General features: G+C 32.7%; 1 protein-coding gene across 1 annotated transcript in view; it reads right to left on the reverse strand.

The window, feature by feature from the left end:
- Nucleotides 1-471: 471 nt before the first annotated feature.
- The window catches only part of ttc6 (tetratricopeptide repeat domain 6), a 29,942-nt gene continuing 13,128 nt past the window's right edge, over nucleotides 472-17,285 (reverse strand). Inside the window, exons 13-29 of the mRNA XM_041275383.1 lie at nucleotides 17,102-17,271; nucleotides 16,658-16,778; nucleotides 15,994-16,144; nucleotides 15,516-15,598; nucleotides 13,827-13,903; nucleotides 13,480-13,637; nucleotides 12,829-12,963; nucleotides 11,118-11,267; nucleotides 10,343-10,483; nucleotides 8,637-8,750; nucleotides 6,540-6,659; nucleotides 5,824-5,897; nucleotides 4,726-4,936; nucleotides 3,603-3,755; nucleotides 3,030-3,203; nucleotides 2,444-2,669; nucleotides 472-708 (exon numbers count right to left, since the gene is read on the reverse strand). Of these exons, the coding sequence (XP_041131317.1) occupies nucleotides 572-708; nucleotides 2,444-2,669; nucleotides 3,030-3,203; nucleotides 3,603-3,755; nucleotides 4,726-4,936; nucleotides 5,824-5,897; nucleotides 6,540-6,659; nucleotides 8,637-8,750; nucleotides 10,343-10,483; nucleotides 11,118-11,267; nucleotides 12,829-12,963; nucleotides 13,480-13,637; nucleotides 13,827-13,903; nucleotides 15,516-15,598; nucleotides 15,994-16,144; nucleotides 16,658-16,778; nucleotides 17,102-17,271 (2,395 nt within the window). The 3' untranslated portion in view covers nucleotides 472-571. The remainder of the gene's footprint in view (nucleotides 709-2,443; nucleotides 2,670-3,029; nucleotides 3,204-3,602; nucleotides 3,756-4,725; nucleotides 4,937-5,823; nucleotides 5,898-6,539; nucleotides 6,660-8,636; nucleotides 8,751-10,342; nucleotides 10,484-11,117; nucleotides 11,268-12,828; nucleotides 12,964-13,479; nucleotides 13,638-13,826; nucleotides 13,904-15,515; nucleotides 15,599-15,993; nucleotides 16,145-16,657; nucleotides 16,779-17,101; nucleotides 17,272-17,285) is intronic.

A 17,285-nucleotide genomic window follows, 5' to 3' on the forward strand; every position in this document is an offset into this window, starting at 1 on the left:
CCTAGGCACATATCTCCATATAACATCAAAGGAATTTGTATTTTTGCTTAACTTCTACAATTTGTATTTTTGCTTCACTAATACAAACAGAGACCTATATAATCCATACTCATGAACAACAATACAACAATAAAAATGATTCTGAACAGTTACTATGCATAGAAAATAAAGTATTACAGAACAAACAACATCACTCTAAAAGGATCATCTAGAACCTATCTTGGATTTGTTATAGGTAGATATAATCTATATATTATATATATATATATATATATATATATATATATATATATATATATATATATATATATATATATAGATATACTATATATAATAAAGCAATGGAATGATTGTGAATTGAAGTCTGTTCTTAACACTCATTTATAAACATACTGCTATCCTTAAAACATCATCTTTTTTTATTTAATGTAAAACATTGACAAATTTAAGTTTTTCATTTTATTTACAAATCTGTTTTATACTTGAATTATTAAACATCAGAACTTGTAGTGATAATATTTTAAGTATCCTTACACTACATAGTGAAAACAGGTGTATCAGTGGAGATGCTTTATAGAGCTTGGGCAGATTCCTGAAGTTCTACTGCTTGCTTGTAATCCAAAATAGCTTGTTCTGTTAAACCAAGCTGACCTCGTACATCAGCTCTGAGTTTATACACCAGTGCATCATGGGGCTGAAGCAGGAGTGCTGAGCAGAAGAGAGAAGTGTCATTGTTACCCACTGACAACAAATCAGTTCTACTTTTTAAAAGCTATTTTCTAAAGGCCAACAACACTGTATAGCAAACATTTTAAAATTTTACAGGACAATGTCCAGGCAATTAAACAATTTCTTTATACGTTTCCTGGGTTCAGCAAGCCGTCCGTATTGCCTTTTAAGCAAAACCTACTTTATTAAAGTTCCCTTTGTCTGTGGAGATGCTGTCAGACACAATGATTGAAAAATAAAAAGCCTATTTGTGATGAACAAAAAGTTGTATTGATTTTGTGACCCATAAACTGTACGTACACTTTATTGTTCATCCACTAGATTTAATTATTGTCTCTCCTCTAGCTGAAATGCATTAACTTGTCTAAAGCTGTGCTTCTTTGAGTTAATAGGTGCTTAGAAAACTACAGAATTAGCTTTTTTTCTTCACAGAAAGGCATTGTAATGTGCTACCTAAGTGTTAACTATAGGGTGTTGTGTGTATGAGAACACAGGTAGGTTGAGATTTTTCTAGGACAATATATTTTCTTTATAATACCACAATATATTTAAATAAAGTCCATTATTCCAATCCTAATATACCACAAACACTAAATAACAATACATGCTACCAGAAAGTCAGAACATACTTAAAATCAGACCAAAATTGTAACAGAATCTCAACATTATAAATTATATAGTTTAAAAAAAAAAAAAAAAAGGTAAAGTGTCTGTATTGTTTTCCAATATGTTAATTCAGATCATTAGGATTAAAATCCAATTTGCAAACTCAATTGTTTCCTAAATGATACAAACAATATTTGTAAATTTACCATATTAATTTGTTTGCAAGTGTGGGGTTGTAGTGATTCATTTAAAATTAACAATGTCATTGCAGGTAATTCATATGTAATAGGGAATCATATGTCACATGTTGAACACCTGTACAGGAATTTCCAAGTTCTTTGTGATGCAAATAAATCAGACAGTTTAACCACTATAGAAGTTAGTTTATAATTGTGTACAGATGTGTAGGTCTGATACTGTATTGTTTTACTGATCACCCACAAAATAACTGGTGATCCGATGCCTGGCGTATTTAATGAATTGACAAGAACCAATAACATATTTCAAAGTTTCCAATTTAGTAACATTAACAACACATCTTCTCTTTTAAAAAAACAGGACCAAATAAAACCCTGGAGTAAACACTGAAAAACGGTCATACTGTACATATATCAACTTATATCAACAGCACTCAACAAGAAGTATGGTGATTATGTAATTATATAATGGCCCTGTCTTATAAAATCACAATGACACAGTCATAAAAGGTGCGAGTTCATGACATCTAACCAGTACGATCATGTTGGAATTTTTTTTAAAGCAAATGGGTTGTTGAAGGCATTTTATAATAACCCAATACAACTATGAAGAATAATTATATTTCAAGCTTTCATGCAAGTTTTGATTGAGGGATCAGACATTTTTTATATGTATATACAAATTTAAACCACAAATGTAAACAGTTTTTTTTTAAAGTTTACAAATGGATGGGCATTGCCATGTTCTTGAGATATTAACATGTTATAAGCAATGGTAATTTTCTTAGTTATAAAATTAAATCCCACCACACATATTTGCTGTGAAAATGGGCTATCAGGTGAACTATTTAAATTATATTTTTTTCATTTAATTAAATTATCAATATAGCATCAAAAAAAAAAAACCCTACCTCGAGAGAGGTCATTCTCAGCCAATTGGTACTGCTTCACAGATATGTAAAGGTTTGCCCTGTTAAAATATATTTGAGCAGAGAATGGGCTGAGATTCAAGGCTTCTTTAAAATCCTCCAGAGCTCCTTGCACATTTCGAAGCAATGTCCGGGTAATTGCTCGATTCAGAACAGAGGACTCGTTACTTGGATCAAGGTCAAATGCCTTAGTATAGTACTCACTGGCCTGTAATAGGAATTCAAATGATCATTTTAAGATTTGCATTCATCACATATACACCTATGAAAGTAGTTCACTTGACCTAAAAAAAAAAATATATATTGTTTTCAGTTTGTAAGATAAAAAATAAAATAAACATTTAAACCTGACTTTCAAACAAACACAACTTACTACAACAGAGGGAAATGATTTGAAGAATAGCATTTGTTATTTAAAAACAACAAGCTGTGGATTTGCACAGTTTTTTTTATGAGCAGTGAATGGATGACAGTTTTGTATTGGATTGATTTTCTCCAAAAACAACATGAAGAATAATGCTGCCACTTGGGAGTTATTTCAGTGCAAAAAGAAAATTAAATAACTTACCTGTTCAAATTGCCTATTGTAGAAGTAGATGTTGGCAGCATTGAAATAAGCCAATGCATTATGAGGGTTAATTGTAATTGCTCTCTGGTAGTCCTTCATTGCATTGGAATGGTCTCCCATGAACTGGTTTATGACGCCACGGTTTGTAATCAGCTGATCAGATGCTTTGTTAAGCTTTATATATAAATTCAAAGAATTAGAAGTTTAAGCACAATTTATGAACACAACAAAACATTCTCTTGCAATCAATAATTACATTAATACTTACTTACTGGCAGATCTCGTTTTACATTTATGGTGGAGATAAGTTGTTAAAAGTTGTCTTTTAAAGATACATTTGAATGGACACTGTATGGGCAGATCTGCAATTGTAATATCCTACACTGCAGTCCATAACCTGTAATTTGAATGACTGTAATATTGTGTAAGCAATAAAGCAAAGACTTTATTATGAATCACTCATACAGTTGCCTGTCTATAGAAGCAAATACACAGATTACACACGCAAGAAAATAGGGGCCAGAGTGTCAGTCATGATTCTTGTTTTCTTTTAGTCCAAGTTTAAATACATACCTTCAAAGCCGTATTTACATCTTGAAATGCAGCAAATGTGTTGCCCATTTGAAGGTTGACAACAGATCGTCCCTCATAAGCAGTACTGCATGTCGGATATATATCAGCTATGATTGTAAACTGATTCCAGGCTTTCTTGAAGTTTCCAAAAACCTTGAAAGAATAACATTTTGTGACAGCATGCCATTCATATTTTCATATACTGCAGACATCTTTTGAAAACTTTTTTAGTGGCTATAATACAGTGTAATAACTATTAAAAGGTGAAAATCATATATAATAATATATAAATATAATATATATATCTATATAGTATATATTATATATAGTATCTATTATATATATATATAAATAATTACAGTGGAAATTTTACAGCCAAGTTTTAAATACTCGGTTTCAACCACAAGGATTTATGCTCGATGGCAGCTTAAACGTGTGGTGTCACTAGTTGGTCATTTAACCTAATTTAAAAAATTTAACAGATATAAATGAAACGATACTGACTTTGCATTACTGCTTGGCAAGGTCAGACACAGCAGGCTGTCACGGTCCTGCATTGCACAGCTCATTAAGTTGAGGGATGGCAACAACATGTGGTGAAGGCTAGACCTACAGAAATGGTACACTGTGTCTTCATCTCCCATCTGGAGTGATTTGAAAAGCAACATGAAATCCTTTTTGTTCTACCAAAAATCAAATTATTGGCACTGTGACTGTCCACACCTGGATTATGAGTTCATGGAAATCAGGCTCTCAAAATAACTAAGAGGCCTAATTAATTTCAAACTAAACAAAAAAAACAAAAACATACCTCGTCAAGCCTGGGCTTAGATCAGCATCAGCCCCAAAGATGAATACATAGTTAATCCAATAATGTGACCCACTACACCTCAAGGCCCCTCTGGGGTCGATTTTAATTCCCTACAGTGGCAGATCTTAATATCACTACCCTTTAACTTTATATTACTCCTGCTGGTGTCCAGGAATAAAGATCAGTAAGCACACACACACACAAAAAACTAAAAAACACAGTGGAAAGACTGCCAACAACCAGTATTATAAGCTTAAGGGTGGCAGCATCAATAGCGGAAGCTGTTCAAGCAATTAAAAATCGCACTGTTACCTGTAAGTTGTAACCAAGGTTGATTCTGGCTTTTGAACATGCAGGGTTTAAGTGCAGTGCTGTAAGGAAATCTCTCTGTGCTTGTTTGGTTGCTGCTTCGTGGCCGTAATCCATGTATACATTCCCACGTCCCACATATGCATCCAGGAAAAATGGCTTTAGTTTAATTGCTTGGTTAAAGGCATCAATTGCTTCTGCAAGTTGTCCAAGTCTAAATACCAACAGTGCAAAAAGACAAACAAAGCAAAGAAAGGTACTTTTTTTATTATTCTATAAAATATATTATTCTATTTTTTATTTTCTGTAATCTTTCAGCTGCTGGACGGTTCTCAGTTTTAGAGAGAGAGACAGAAATAAATTAACTGTTTACTAACAAACACTCACCATAGTGTAAATTTTCATTAAATGTTTAACCCAACATTGGAAATACTGAAAAGACTGATGTTCATTTGCCATTTTTAACTGAGTGTGTTAATGTGTTTTGAGACTTTAATTATCCAAAGCATCAGTCATATAAGCTCTATAACCTCCAGCCTAACTCTTACAGCAGACAGAATCAACACATCGTGTCTGTTATCCACTAAAATATTTAGCACAGCCATTATATTTGTAGGCAAAATGTTGAGTCTTTATGATGGAGTTAGTATTTCTTTAAATACCCTTCCACAAATTAACAAATATTCAATGACAGGGAAAAAATACATAGATTTATATGTCTAAATAGCTTAACTGGAAATGTTATAATGTTGTTATTACCAAACCATTGCAACAGACAGCAATTGCATTGCAGTCTGTTTGTTAATGAAAACACACCTTTAATGCAGGTCACACAGGGGCAAAGACTGATTAAAGTGTCCTTCCTTATCTGCAAGAATCTCCACAGGTGCCCTTTAATCACCAATAGCTCTTTTAATGCCAGTAGCTATTACATGAGTAATGGCTATGTATAAAGGCACGTCACACCTAGGGCTTGAGCAATTTTGATGACGACTCACTCACTACTACTGGCACTGAACCCCCTACGTACAGGAACATATATTTTTGTTATAGAGAAATACATTTCTTTAAATAACTTATATTGCTAGAGCTACAACATACCTGTGATGGCAGATCCCAAGGGCATTGAAGATTGCTGGGTCTAAAGGGTTTGCCATGGTGGCAGCCTTGAAATCCTGCAACATTTAAGATCATTTTGTATAAAGAAAATGTAAAAAAGTTTCTTGTCAAATGTTTACTGCCTGTAAACATTTTACAGTAATTGCCTTATAGACTACAATATTCTATTTCTTTCTTTGACAATTTCTGTTACTAATGTGTTCATTTTAGTTACAGTATTAAAATCCATATTAGTGACAAAAACATGAAACCAATGTTTCATTTTTTTTTTTTTGCAATTGGATAAATAATGTACTATTGCTATTTAAAGCACAAACTGTTCAACTGGTTTCACTAATAACATTATTACTGTTCTACAGTTAGTTTATATATTGCCAATGGTATTTCCAAATATTTATTTTGGTAAAGGCAGGTTCAACTATGTTAGTCGATCAGAAAAATTTTTAGGCTTTGAGACTATTTAAAAAAAAAAAACAATATTTTTGTGCGGTCCATGTTAAAACAATGAAACAAAAGCAGTTTTTAAATACAGAACATTTCTGAAGAGTTACATTTAGCTTAAATCTGAAACAATCATAAATAATCATTGTGTGTTTAAGGTACGTTGCACTAAAAAAAAAAAAGAAAAAAAAAGAAGGACACATTAATATAATATGTTTATATTAACTTATATTAATTCTACACTGAATCTCACTTACCAGCAGTGCATTATGATGGTCACTGAGCTTTGCATACAGCAGTCCACGATTAATTAGCACTTTAAGATCAACTTCTTGTCTGCTTCCAAGAAGCAGCACAATTCCATAGTCTTTTAAAGCCTAAATATAGGAATAAAAGATTTTCAAAATATTTTGAAGCAGCAAAATATGACAATTTTGTAAACACTCTCTCTTACTCATTGATGCATGCTTATGAAATATTGCCCCACTGTTAATGTTCTGTTTTGCTTAGTGAAGTCGTGTTTTCTTAATGTAAATAAAAATAAGCACACATTTTATTTTTATTGTCTGAGATTTAATCTATATCGTTTGACAAATCATACCTAACATGTATCAGCAAGTATGTTAATAACACACGTTCTCTTCCATTATGTACATACAAAATTAGAGCTACTGGTATCATGAAAAGGTATATATTATATATATATATATATAGATATCTATATATATTATAGGTATTATGTATGTCACATAACATTGATAAAAGTAAAAGTATTCAGACCCCTGACCAATTCTCTCATATTACTGAATTACAAATGGTACATTGAAATTTCGTTCTGTTCGATATTTTATTTTAAAACACTTAAACTCAAAATCAATTATTGTAAGGTGACATTGGTTTTATGTTGGGAAATATTTTTAAGAAAAATAAAAAACTGAAATATCTTGCTTGCATAAGTATTCAACCCCCACACATTAATATTTGGTAGAGCCACCTTTCGCTGCAATAACAGCTTTAAGTCTTTTGTCTATTTTAAATAAGAGTAATTACCTGTATTTTGTCTTTTAGACATGTTACTAAGTTTGATCCTTTCTTCCTTTCAATTGCAATTGTAACAAGATGCCCATTCCCTGCTGGGAAGAAGCAATGATGCAACCAACCATAACGTCACTTTGGTATATACAATTCTATGTTATAATACTAGGGGTATGCATACCCACCCCTAGAACGGCAGAGATTATTGTTATCCCATAACCATTTCCTACGTTGTAACTATTTGTTTTTTTTGTTGTTTCCTTTTTAAGTATTTACCTGTATTTTGCTCCATCCTTTCTTCCTTCAATTGTAACAAGATGCCCAGTCCCTGCTGATGAGAAGCATCCCCACAGCATGATGCTGCCACCACCATACTTCACTGTAGGGATGGTATGTCAATATAGGGGTTGAATACTTATGCAAGCAAGATATTTCAGTTTTTTATTTTTCTTAAAAATATTTCCCAACATAAAACCATTGTCACCTTACAATAATTGATTCTGAGTTTCAGTGTTTAAAAATAAAATATCAAACAGAACGAAATTTCAATGTACCATTTGTAATTCAGTAATATGAGAGAATTGGTCAGGGGTCTGAATACTTTTGCAAGGCACTGTATGTATGTATGTATATATATATATATATATATATATATATATATATATATATATATATATATATATATATATATATATATATATATATATATATATATATATATATATATATATACACACACACACACACACACACATATATATATATATGTGTGTGTGTGTGTGTGTGTGTGTGTGTGTGTGTGTGTGTGTGTGTGTGTGTGTGTGTGTGTGTTAGGGACTGTGGACAGGCATTTTCTTATATCCCCAGATTATGATACTTGCAATAACTTGTGTTAAAAATTGTTTGCAATTGGACTGTTCAGTTTGGTAAGTTTAATGCAAATTTTGGTGCAAATCAAGTTGTGTTGATGTTTCACATACTGTATGCCTGCAAATGAACTGAACTGTGCTTTAATTCACACTAACATTGAAATTAACTATGTGTGAAAGGTTCCTGAGAAACTGCCAAGACTCACAGACAGCACTTTACAATCAAATGTTAAACCTTAGATATTAATTTAAAACATACAGAAAAAAGTCTATTAGGTGGTTTAAAATTAAGGATTTTGGCTGCTTTTGAACATTGAAAATGTAAAACGGTCTTTAAAACAACCAAGTAAGTCTAAACTATGAAGCACAAAAAAAGAGTAAAAAACTTTACAGCTTTCAGAATACTTAAGCAGTTTGTATGACTTTAGTGCATTAAAAATGTATACTTGCTTTTTCATACTGCTCTGTTTGCTGATAGCACACTCCTCTATTGTAATACGCCAAAGTGCACATGTTGTCAAGGTTGATAGCTGTGGTTAGGTCTTCCAACGCATTCTTATATACCTGGCAAAAAATAAATAAATAAAAATACAAATGGTAAAAGTAAGTAAAGCTAAGATATTATTTGGCTTTACTGAATCATGTATTGTCAACACACATGTAGGAATTGCAGAATTTGAGCACCAGTTCAAAATGTGATAATAATCTTTTTCCCTCTATGGTTTGCAAAAGGATCATAATCTGTAACTGAATAAGCTTATGGATTTCCAAAGAGATAAAAATTTAGCAAAAAAAAAAAAATTTCATTCCTATACTGCTATATTAGCTTTACATATTTTGAATAGTATTCCATCTGCCGACAGAGGCAGCTCTAATCATTTTAAGGTAAATCATATTTTATTTGTGTTTACTATTTATATTGAAAAATAGATACTTGTGTCATTGTATTCTCATAAGCCTAGTCTGTAGTTCAAGAGGCTGTATTTTAAATTGCAGAAATATGTCTCGTTTCTAATCCAGTATCGCAATGAAACTGAGTGGTGCTGTGTGACAGGCAGGGCTTTGCACAGTTCTCAGTAATAACTGTGGGTCCATTACTGCTTGATAATTCCATTAAAGTGCAGTCACTAAGTGGAATTCCAGGGCATCATCAAGAGTGCGCTAATGTGAAAAAATGTGAAAACATATTATGATTACATCCAACAATACTTATTTACATAAACGAACTATTCTTGATTAAAAAGTGCATTTGTTAAGTACGCAGTAAAAAGTACTTAATTAATATTCTTTTTAAACGTGCAATGTGGCTAAATGAAATATTTGTGTTTTACAATAATATTCAAATTTTTGCTAAATGTATAAAAACCTGTAAGTTAATTAAAAAGCACTCTTTGTCTTAACTAACTTAACCATAATCTTATTATTTATTTATTTCCATACAACAGTCTCACCCTATTAGGTTTTCCTCAGGGTTCTCTCCACATGGGATGGTAACAGCAATTGGGAAGCCGTATCACAAACAACCATCTCATATATCAAAAGTAAACAATTCAACTCATTCCTTTTCAAAAGGAGTATCTCTTTTTTCACCCTAATATATAAATTATATAACAGTGGAAGGCAATGTGAACTAACCATCACACACTTTCTATATATATATATATATATATATAATAAAAAGAGTAGGACTCAATACATCTATAACCAAATGTCAAAAGAATTGTGCAGTTTCTGCTCAGGGACTAGTGGACTCCCTGTGTCACATCAGCTATTCGATATAAATCACTTCACTCCTACCAGGAATAATACGCTGGGCTCTTTTTGTGTTTTACCTTCCAGTATATTTTATGCTGCCAGCAAATGTTGTATAATATAAATATAGCGACACTGTGTATAATATTAATATGAATTGCATTTGCACAGCTAAAAAAGACCACCTTAAAGACCTAAACAGATATGGAATACAGGGGGTGTTCTTTTTTGGAATGTATTGTACCTTTTCAGTTAGATAAGCTTTAGAGAATTTGCAAGTGTTGAAAAACAGTAGTTAAAGTTGATCTTCAGCATAATCTTACCAAATATTAACATACATATCAATACTGTGAGTGGCAAATACACATTTACTCTAGATAAGGTTATTTATCTATTTAACTTACCCTCATGTAGAACTTTAAAGCACCTCTGTAAAGATATGCTCTCACACTCTTCGGGTGAATTTTGATAGCTTCATTGCAGTTAAGAATAGCCTTTGAGTAGCGACATTTTTCGCCATAGAAAGCAGCACGGCTTAGGTATACCTTAAGAAAGACACAAGTAAAATTATCCCATTAATACATTAAAAAAAAAAAAATACTCAAAAGGGTTATGCCATGTTACAGATAAGACTCCATATCACTTAAGTTATTTCTGGCATTAATATGAGTTTAATTATGACTACAACCATATTGACAAGTCTAATTAAACTGGAGTGTTACTAACTACTGTAAGACCACAGTAAAGCCTCCTATGCAATGGAAATCTATAGCTTTCAATAGCTTAGCCAAAAGAGATGTCGATACCATGAAAAAATATGTCACACAGCCAACTGCCTCTTTTCTCCTGGAGAAAGTAAGACGTGAATGTTGCCAAGTTCAGCCTGAGGTTTCCCTTTGTCTTGCCTGACACCGAGCCCAGAAAGGCTCACTTTGATGCGATGAGGCAAAAATAAATAAATACATAAATAAATAAATAAAAACAGATTTTCACTTTCTGGCCCATGGGGGAGCAACGGCCCCTGCCAGACCACGGAATCTCAACTTGCACTCCCCAAGGCAGTGAGTCACTGGGGACCCCAAAGGTTTAAGTTTTAAATAAAAACTGAAACAACTAATGCAAAATCACACACACGTGAAAATAAAGGCAGTATCATATCAAAAGTATAATGTTAAGTACTTGAAAGAGGTTTGGATTGGTGGCAAGTGCTCGATTAAAGTCATGGACACTTGTGGCCTGTTGAAGACGCATCTTACACAGTCCACGCTGGTAGAATGCATCTGCATGCTCAGGATTTATCTTCACAGCACTTGTGAAAGCTTCCAAAGCCTGAAAGAAGTAATTATCATCTTTCAATACACTTTTAAAGTAGCAATATTTAAATACATTTATGCAGGATATATTCCCAGAGATCAGAGAGCTCTGCAGCCTAGGAAAAAGCTTTTTTTTCAGTTTTACACATGATTACACAGTAGGAATCAAAAATAATTAAAAAAATTACCTTTAATCTTAATTACATTTTTGTACTTGTTTGAGTCATCACAAGCGTGCATGTGCACTGGTAAAGTTAATATGGTTAATATTTGGTAATCCCTATAGCGAAGACCTATAACTGCAATTCAATTCACCTGTTGTTAATTACAGTATGTTGAAGACACATCCTACAGAGTCCAAGCTGGTAGATTGCAACTGCACACATTTTTTTTATTTATTCCCCAGCATTTTAGGATTCTCCAAAAGGTTCCGTCAGAAACTGACCCAGAGGTGAAGCTGAAGCTCAGTGCTTTAATGGCTGGTTTCACAGACCCAGATTAGTGCTACCCAATGTTAATTAATTTAGGTGAGGCAGTCAAAGACGAGCTAATCGGGGTCTGTGAAACCAACTGTATGTGTTCCATTTCAAAGCATTCAGATAGAGATTACAGTTTGTTTTGAATTGAGTTAATTAACCACTGCTTTTTTTTAAATATCTTTAATTACTGCTTAGTAGACTAAAACAAATCATTGTATTTAATTTGATAATAAAAATGATAAAGTATACAGAAGAAATAGTTTTATTATTACTTTATATTATTTTCTGTTGCATTCTCGTGTCTTTTCGTTGTTATTTACTTTTTGCATTAGCTTTTGTGGTCCTTTGGCTTCGTATGTTGGAAGATTTGTTGAACCACCAGTCTTGTTTGTCTGACACTCGGCTATGCAACTTGAGAGGTTTGAGAAACAAGTGCTGACTATAGAAATATATATTTACTGAACCTACATTTCTTTTTTTTTTTTTTTTTTAGGATCTTCTGGTTCCTTGGTTATACTTTAAAACTCAATTGGGAACATGCCTATATTTCAAAGCCAACACTACAGATGAAACATTATTGAAGCTTGGTACCTACTTTGCTATCTATAGTGATATATACATATATACACCTGCTCTTCAGCGTGTGACACCTGCTGGTGAAACATTGTATTTCAGTAGTAATCTGTGACAAAACAGTTTTTAGTCAGTTACATGTTAACAAAACTGCATATCACATTGACCTCAATTGTCTCGTGGAGCACAGCGTGCCATAATTTGTGCTATAATTTTTTATAGCTGGCCACGGCTACCACTGTAATCACTTCATATGCTTTAGTTCAGTGGAGTAAGCTGCAATCAGACGATATGGCCTACATCAAAATGCAGCAATTTATCTATGGCATTGTTTTGGAATACTTGCATATCCCGAATTAAAGTTAAAAAAAAAAACCCAACAATTTAAGAACCAAGTTTGTGAACACAATAAAAGTAAGACCAGTAAGTACATTATTAAGCTAATAAGAGGTAATAAAATAGATTTTTGGTAAGCACTACTATAACAATGTTATATATTGTATGTACAGTAATCAAAAAGCCTACCTGTAATAAATTGAATTGTGCCATGTAGCAAAGGCCTATTAAATGAAAGATTTCTGCAGCTTCGGGTGCAGTTGATGTAACTCCTTCCTTTGGACTCAACAGATCCAGTGCTGTTTTGAAGCTTTTCACAGCTTCCTAAAACATGTATTTGTTAACAGACTTATTTAATACAGTATTGAAAATGTATTGCAAGTTAAACATTAAGCTACGCTTTCCTAAACAAATATAATTGATGAAGCAAATGAAATATACCATAATTTTATTAAATGTTCTTGATATAAGATAAGCAAATCAATTTAACTACTAAATCATTGTATTACTGACTATAATTTCATATATGTTAAGCAACTAGGTTTTTTATCATTTTTTATTTGTTTATGCAGAAATGGATACTTATACTGCCTCTGTTACAAATGTTTTATTATTCAAAGGCATTAATAAAAAGGACAGTGCTGGTTAGAGGTAAGAGCACCCTCTGCTGGAATTCTCAATACAATGATTTACTAGTCATTTAATGACTGAAAATGGACTTATAAATGAAAAATCAGCAAACTTAACATTACTGGATAACAGTACTAGATCATACTTGTACCTCTAAGCCAGAAAAGCTTTGACTGTAAATCTACTGAAGCAATAACTGAGGGTTCATACCTTGTATTTCTTGGCTTTCATTTGTGTTTTTCCCAGAAGAATGATTACAGATGGTGTGGGACAGGTTTTTGTGGCTGAAACAAGGCAATCAATGGCTTTTGAGTTGTTCCCTAGAAAAGACTGGACAGCAGCTTGCTGGATCGGAGAAGAACCTAGAGCTGTTGGGATCACAAATGATTGAAAACATTTTCATATCAATAGTATATTTTATAAGCATTATATAAGTATATTTACATTTCTGTAAAGACATTATTTCGGAAATTCACAGATTATTTTGGATACTTACAGATTCTAGCATAGACATTGGTGACAGTGAAAAAAAGATTACTTTGTCTGTAACATTTTACCTTTATTCATTTCAGCTGCATAATGGATACAGAAGCTTGCAAGCTCAAATTTCTTCATCTTACACAAGTACTCTCCTCTGCAATTAAGAATACAATAATTACATTACTCTAACAAAATTCTGTGTAATTATGATTTTAATGTTATATAAAAAAGGGCACAATTTAATTAATGTGAGTTTGCCTATGATGCACAATTCACACAAAAGGACAACGTAGTATCATAGAAACTCCAAAGTCTCCATATACGAATTCCGATGCAAGATGTTATTTCATACTTAAAAACATGTGCGGACGCTTAAACTGGGAACAAACCAGCATATTTTTCTAATTTAGTTACTTCTCATTAATTCAGGTGTCAGGACCCAAATAGGGTTTGTTATATGTTTTTGCTGCAACTATGTGGAGATCTAATGCTTTTCAAATGCCCATTATATCCTGTGGAACAAGCTGCTCCTTTAACATCTCACATGAGCAGGGGTTGTGAAACGGAAGTCAGACTAACCCGTTTCATTTAGCTTAACACACCTCTCTCAAATTCAGCTTGTGGTATTGTTCGGGGTACAGATTGGATTATGCACATTTTTAGAAGTGAATTCACAAACGTAAGCAGGATTCTGGGAAGGGTAAGCAAGCAGATCTTACTAATGTCAAGGACTCATTAAGGGAAGTAACTTGTTTGTACAAACTGAACATATGAGGCATAGCAAGATAGGCAAATGTGTATCGTAAACCATGAGAGCATAATTTAGCAAAGATAAATATCATCTACATGAGACAGCCCTGTTAAGTGAGAAAAACGTTTTTAAAAAGTAATATAAATTATAAGGTTTTATTGATAGCATTTCATCACAATTTTGCATTCACATGACGGGGAAAGAAAAAAAAAAAAGCGCCCCAGATCCACTTTCACATCCGTTCTGTATCTGTTATTGCATAATTGCCTAGAGTTGGTTTGACAGTAGTGCAGGGCTCAAGAGGAAAAAGTTCTGACAGTTGTACTATAAATAACCTTCAATCTTCCTGCATTACATAAACCATAAATGGTCATGCAAATTTGTCAGTTTCTCTGGCCTTCGAAACATGAGAAAAAATGAAAAACAAAATCTTCATAATTCATTTCACCAAGTTAGATTTCAGGTGCATCCATTTCCCACAGTGATTGCACTTGTTATAGATTAGACAACAGTAGATAGTTAGAAATATTTGCACGTAGCATCATATGAAAAGCAATGTTTACACCTGCAATTAACTCACCTGCAGTATGACAAAAATAATTTCACGTAAACCACTGACCTGACCTTAACAGCTTAAATAAACGATTATGAGAGCACTTAAAAGTATTACTGAACACCCTGCAAAGTTTACAAGAAACACATTTCACAACCTTTTCTGTGTCCCCTGTTGTCCGTATCGCAGTTCCCATCATACACCAGTAACTTCAATCAGACCACCAGCATTGTTGCCGGAGGGAGCATGAACTGGATTCACTGCGATAGTTAGAAGAAAAATGATCTTTCTCCTAGTGAATGCTCCCAAGTAAAAGTTGAAAAAATGTAATTCTCTAGTTGATTTACTTATGGTGTGTGAATAAAAGAATATCAAAACAATCGGGAATATGCTGAAAAAAATGTTGCGATATGGAAAACACGGGATACACACTGCAGAGGATAAAGGAACCATTGGTCATACCTCATTATGTATAAGTGCTGAGTATCAGGTTGTAGATGGATAGCTTGAGTTACGTCTTTCAGTGCCCTCTGTAAATCATGTACCTGTTAGGAAATAATTAACAAACTACTAAACATTGTCCCTGCATTATTTTTATATTGCGCACTATGTACCTACAGATTTAATAAATCAATTTCACAATTATTTTAACAATATTACTTGCATCGTTCCAGTGACACAACCGTTGTTGCTAAATAAAAAATGATTATATATATATATATATATATATATATATATATATATATATATATATATATATATATATATATATATATATATATAAGTATACATATTTTTTTTTTTTTTTAAGTCAACATATTTTGACATTTCCGTCACAATGGACCTGTTAGATATTATGACTATCTGGTCAACAATCACTGGTATTTTTGCCATGATAGCTATTTTATGAGGCCTGACACAAAAAAAATGCTTAGCATACCTTGTGATAAGCTTCGGCGCGACAAACATATGCTCTGTTGCAGGTAGGATCAATCTTTATGGCGCTAGTAAATCTGCGAATGGCTTCATAATGATTTTCCATTTTTAGCATAAAAATAAGCCCTAGGTTTATGTGAGCGACAGCAACATATCTGCATTTAAAAATGAAAACATTATAATTTTAAAGGATTAGAATCACCTGCAACAACAAGAGATAACATTAAAATCCACATAAGGTTAAAGGTTTGGAAAACTTGAGAAATAGTGACCCTTCATAGTAAGAAGCAGGTTCAACAAATAAGGGTTTAAATAAATAAGTGATGAATTCCCCTCATGTATTGTAAAGCATTATTGGTGACATGATGAAAAGCAAATAAATGAGATAATAGTGATAAAAGTAATACTAAGGGTGTCCCAAAAATACATCTTAATATTTAGAACACCAGCATGACTGTCCCTTAGCCATCATGTAAGAGGGTATTTTAGTTCACATAACAATCTCAGGAAGTACATTGCCATTAAAAGCAAATTGTTAAAAATGACTGCAATATACTTAAAAAAATAAAATCAAATAAAAAAAAGCATAAAATCAAATTAACTATCAAATGAAAGCTTTGAGTCTAGCCTCAGACTGAAATTAAATTAGAAGGGAAAAGTTGAAGCACCTGTCAAGTTTCAGTACATGCTCGAAGTCACAGATAGCTTGTATCCACTGGTTTAGTTCTGTATAGAGGATTCCACGGTGTAAAAAGGCATTGAGGTTATCAACGCTGTCATTGATGAGAACTGCAATAGAATCACATTATCAAAAATCTATATAGTTTCTTTCTGGAAAACTTAAAAAAAACAAAAAAAACAAAAAAACAAAAATGGGCTCCAATACCTAAAGAAAGTAAGTGACCTTATAAACAATCTGCCAAATGAAAACCTGCAATAAACCATCTATATATTTAGACCCTTTATTGTACTAATTAGTGTAACAGAATTACAAAAATGATCTATGCAACACACTGAACATTTATGTTTAGGCTTTAAAAATTGCGGATAATAGGTTGAAATAGAGCATTTATTCTTCTGGTATATATCTATATCTATATATATATATATACCTGAAACACTTAGGTCCCGCAAAGCGATTTCACTGTGACTTTTCCTCAGTAAACAACCTCTGTGGTAAAAAGCTATCCAGTTGTTGGGATCCAAATGGACTGCTGCTGATAAATCTTCTACTGCTTGCTGGTAATGTCCTAGCTTAGCATATGCTCTTCCTCTGTAAGTCCTAAAGATATAAAC

The sequence above is a fragment of the Polyodon spathula genome, chromosome 17 (assembly GCF_017654505.1).
Source record: "Polyodon spathula isolate WHYD16114869_AA chromosome 17, ASM1765450v1, whole genome shotgun sequence".
NCBI lineage: Eukaryota > Metazoa > Chordata > Actinopteri > Acipenseriformes > Polyodontidae > Polyodon > Polyodon spathula.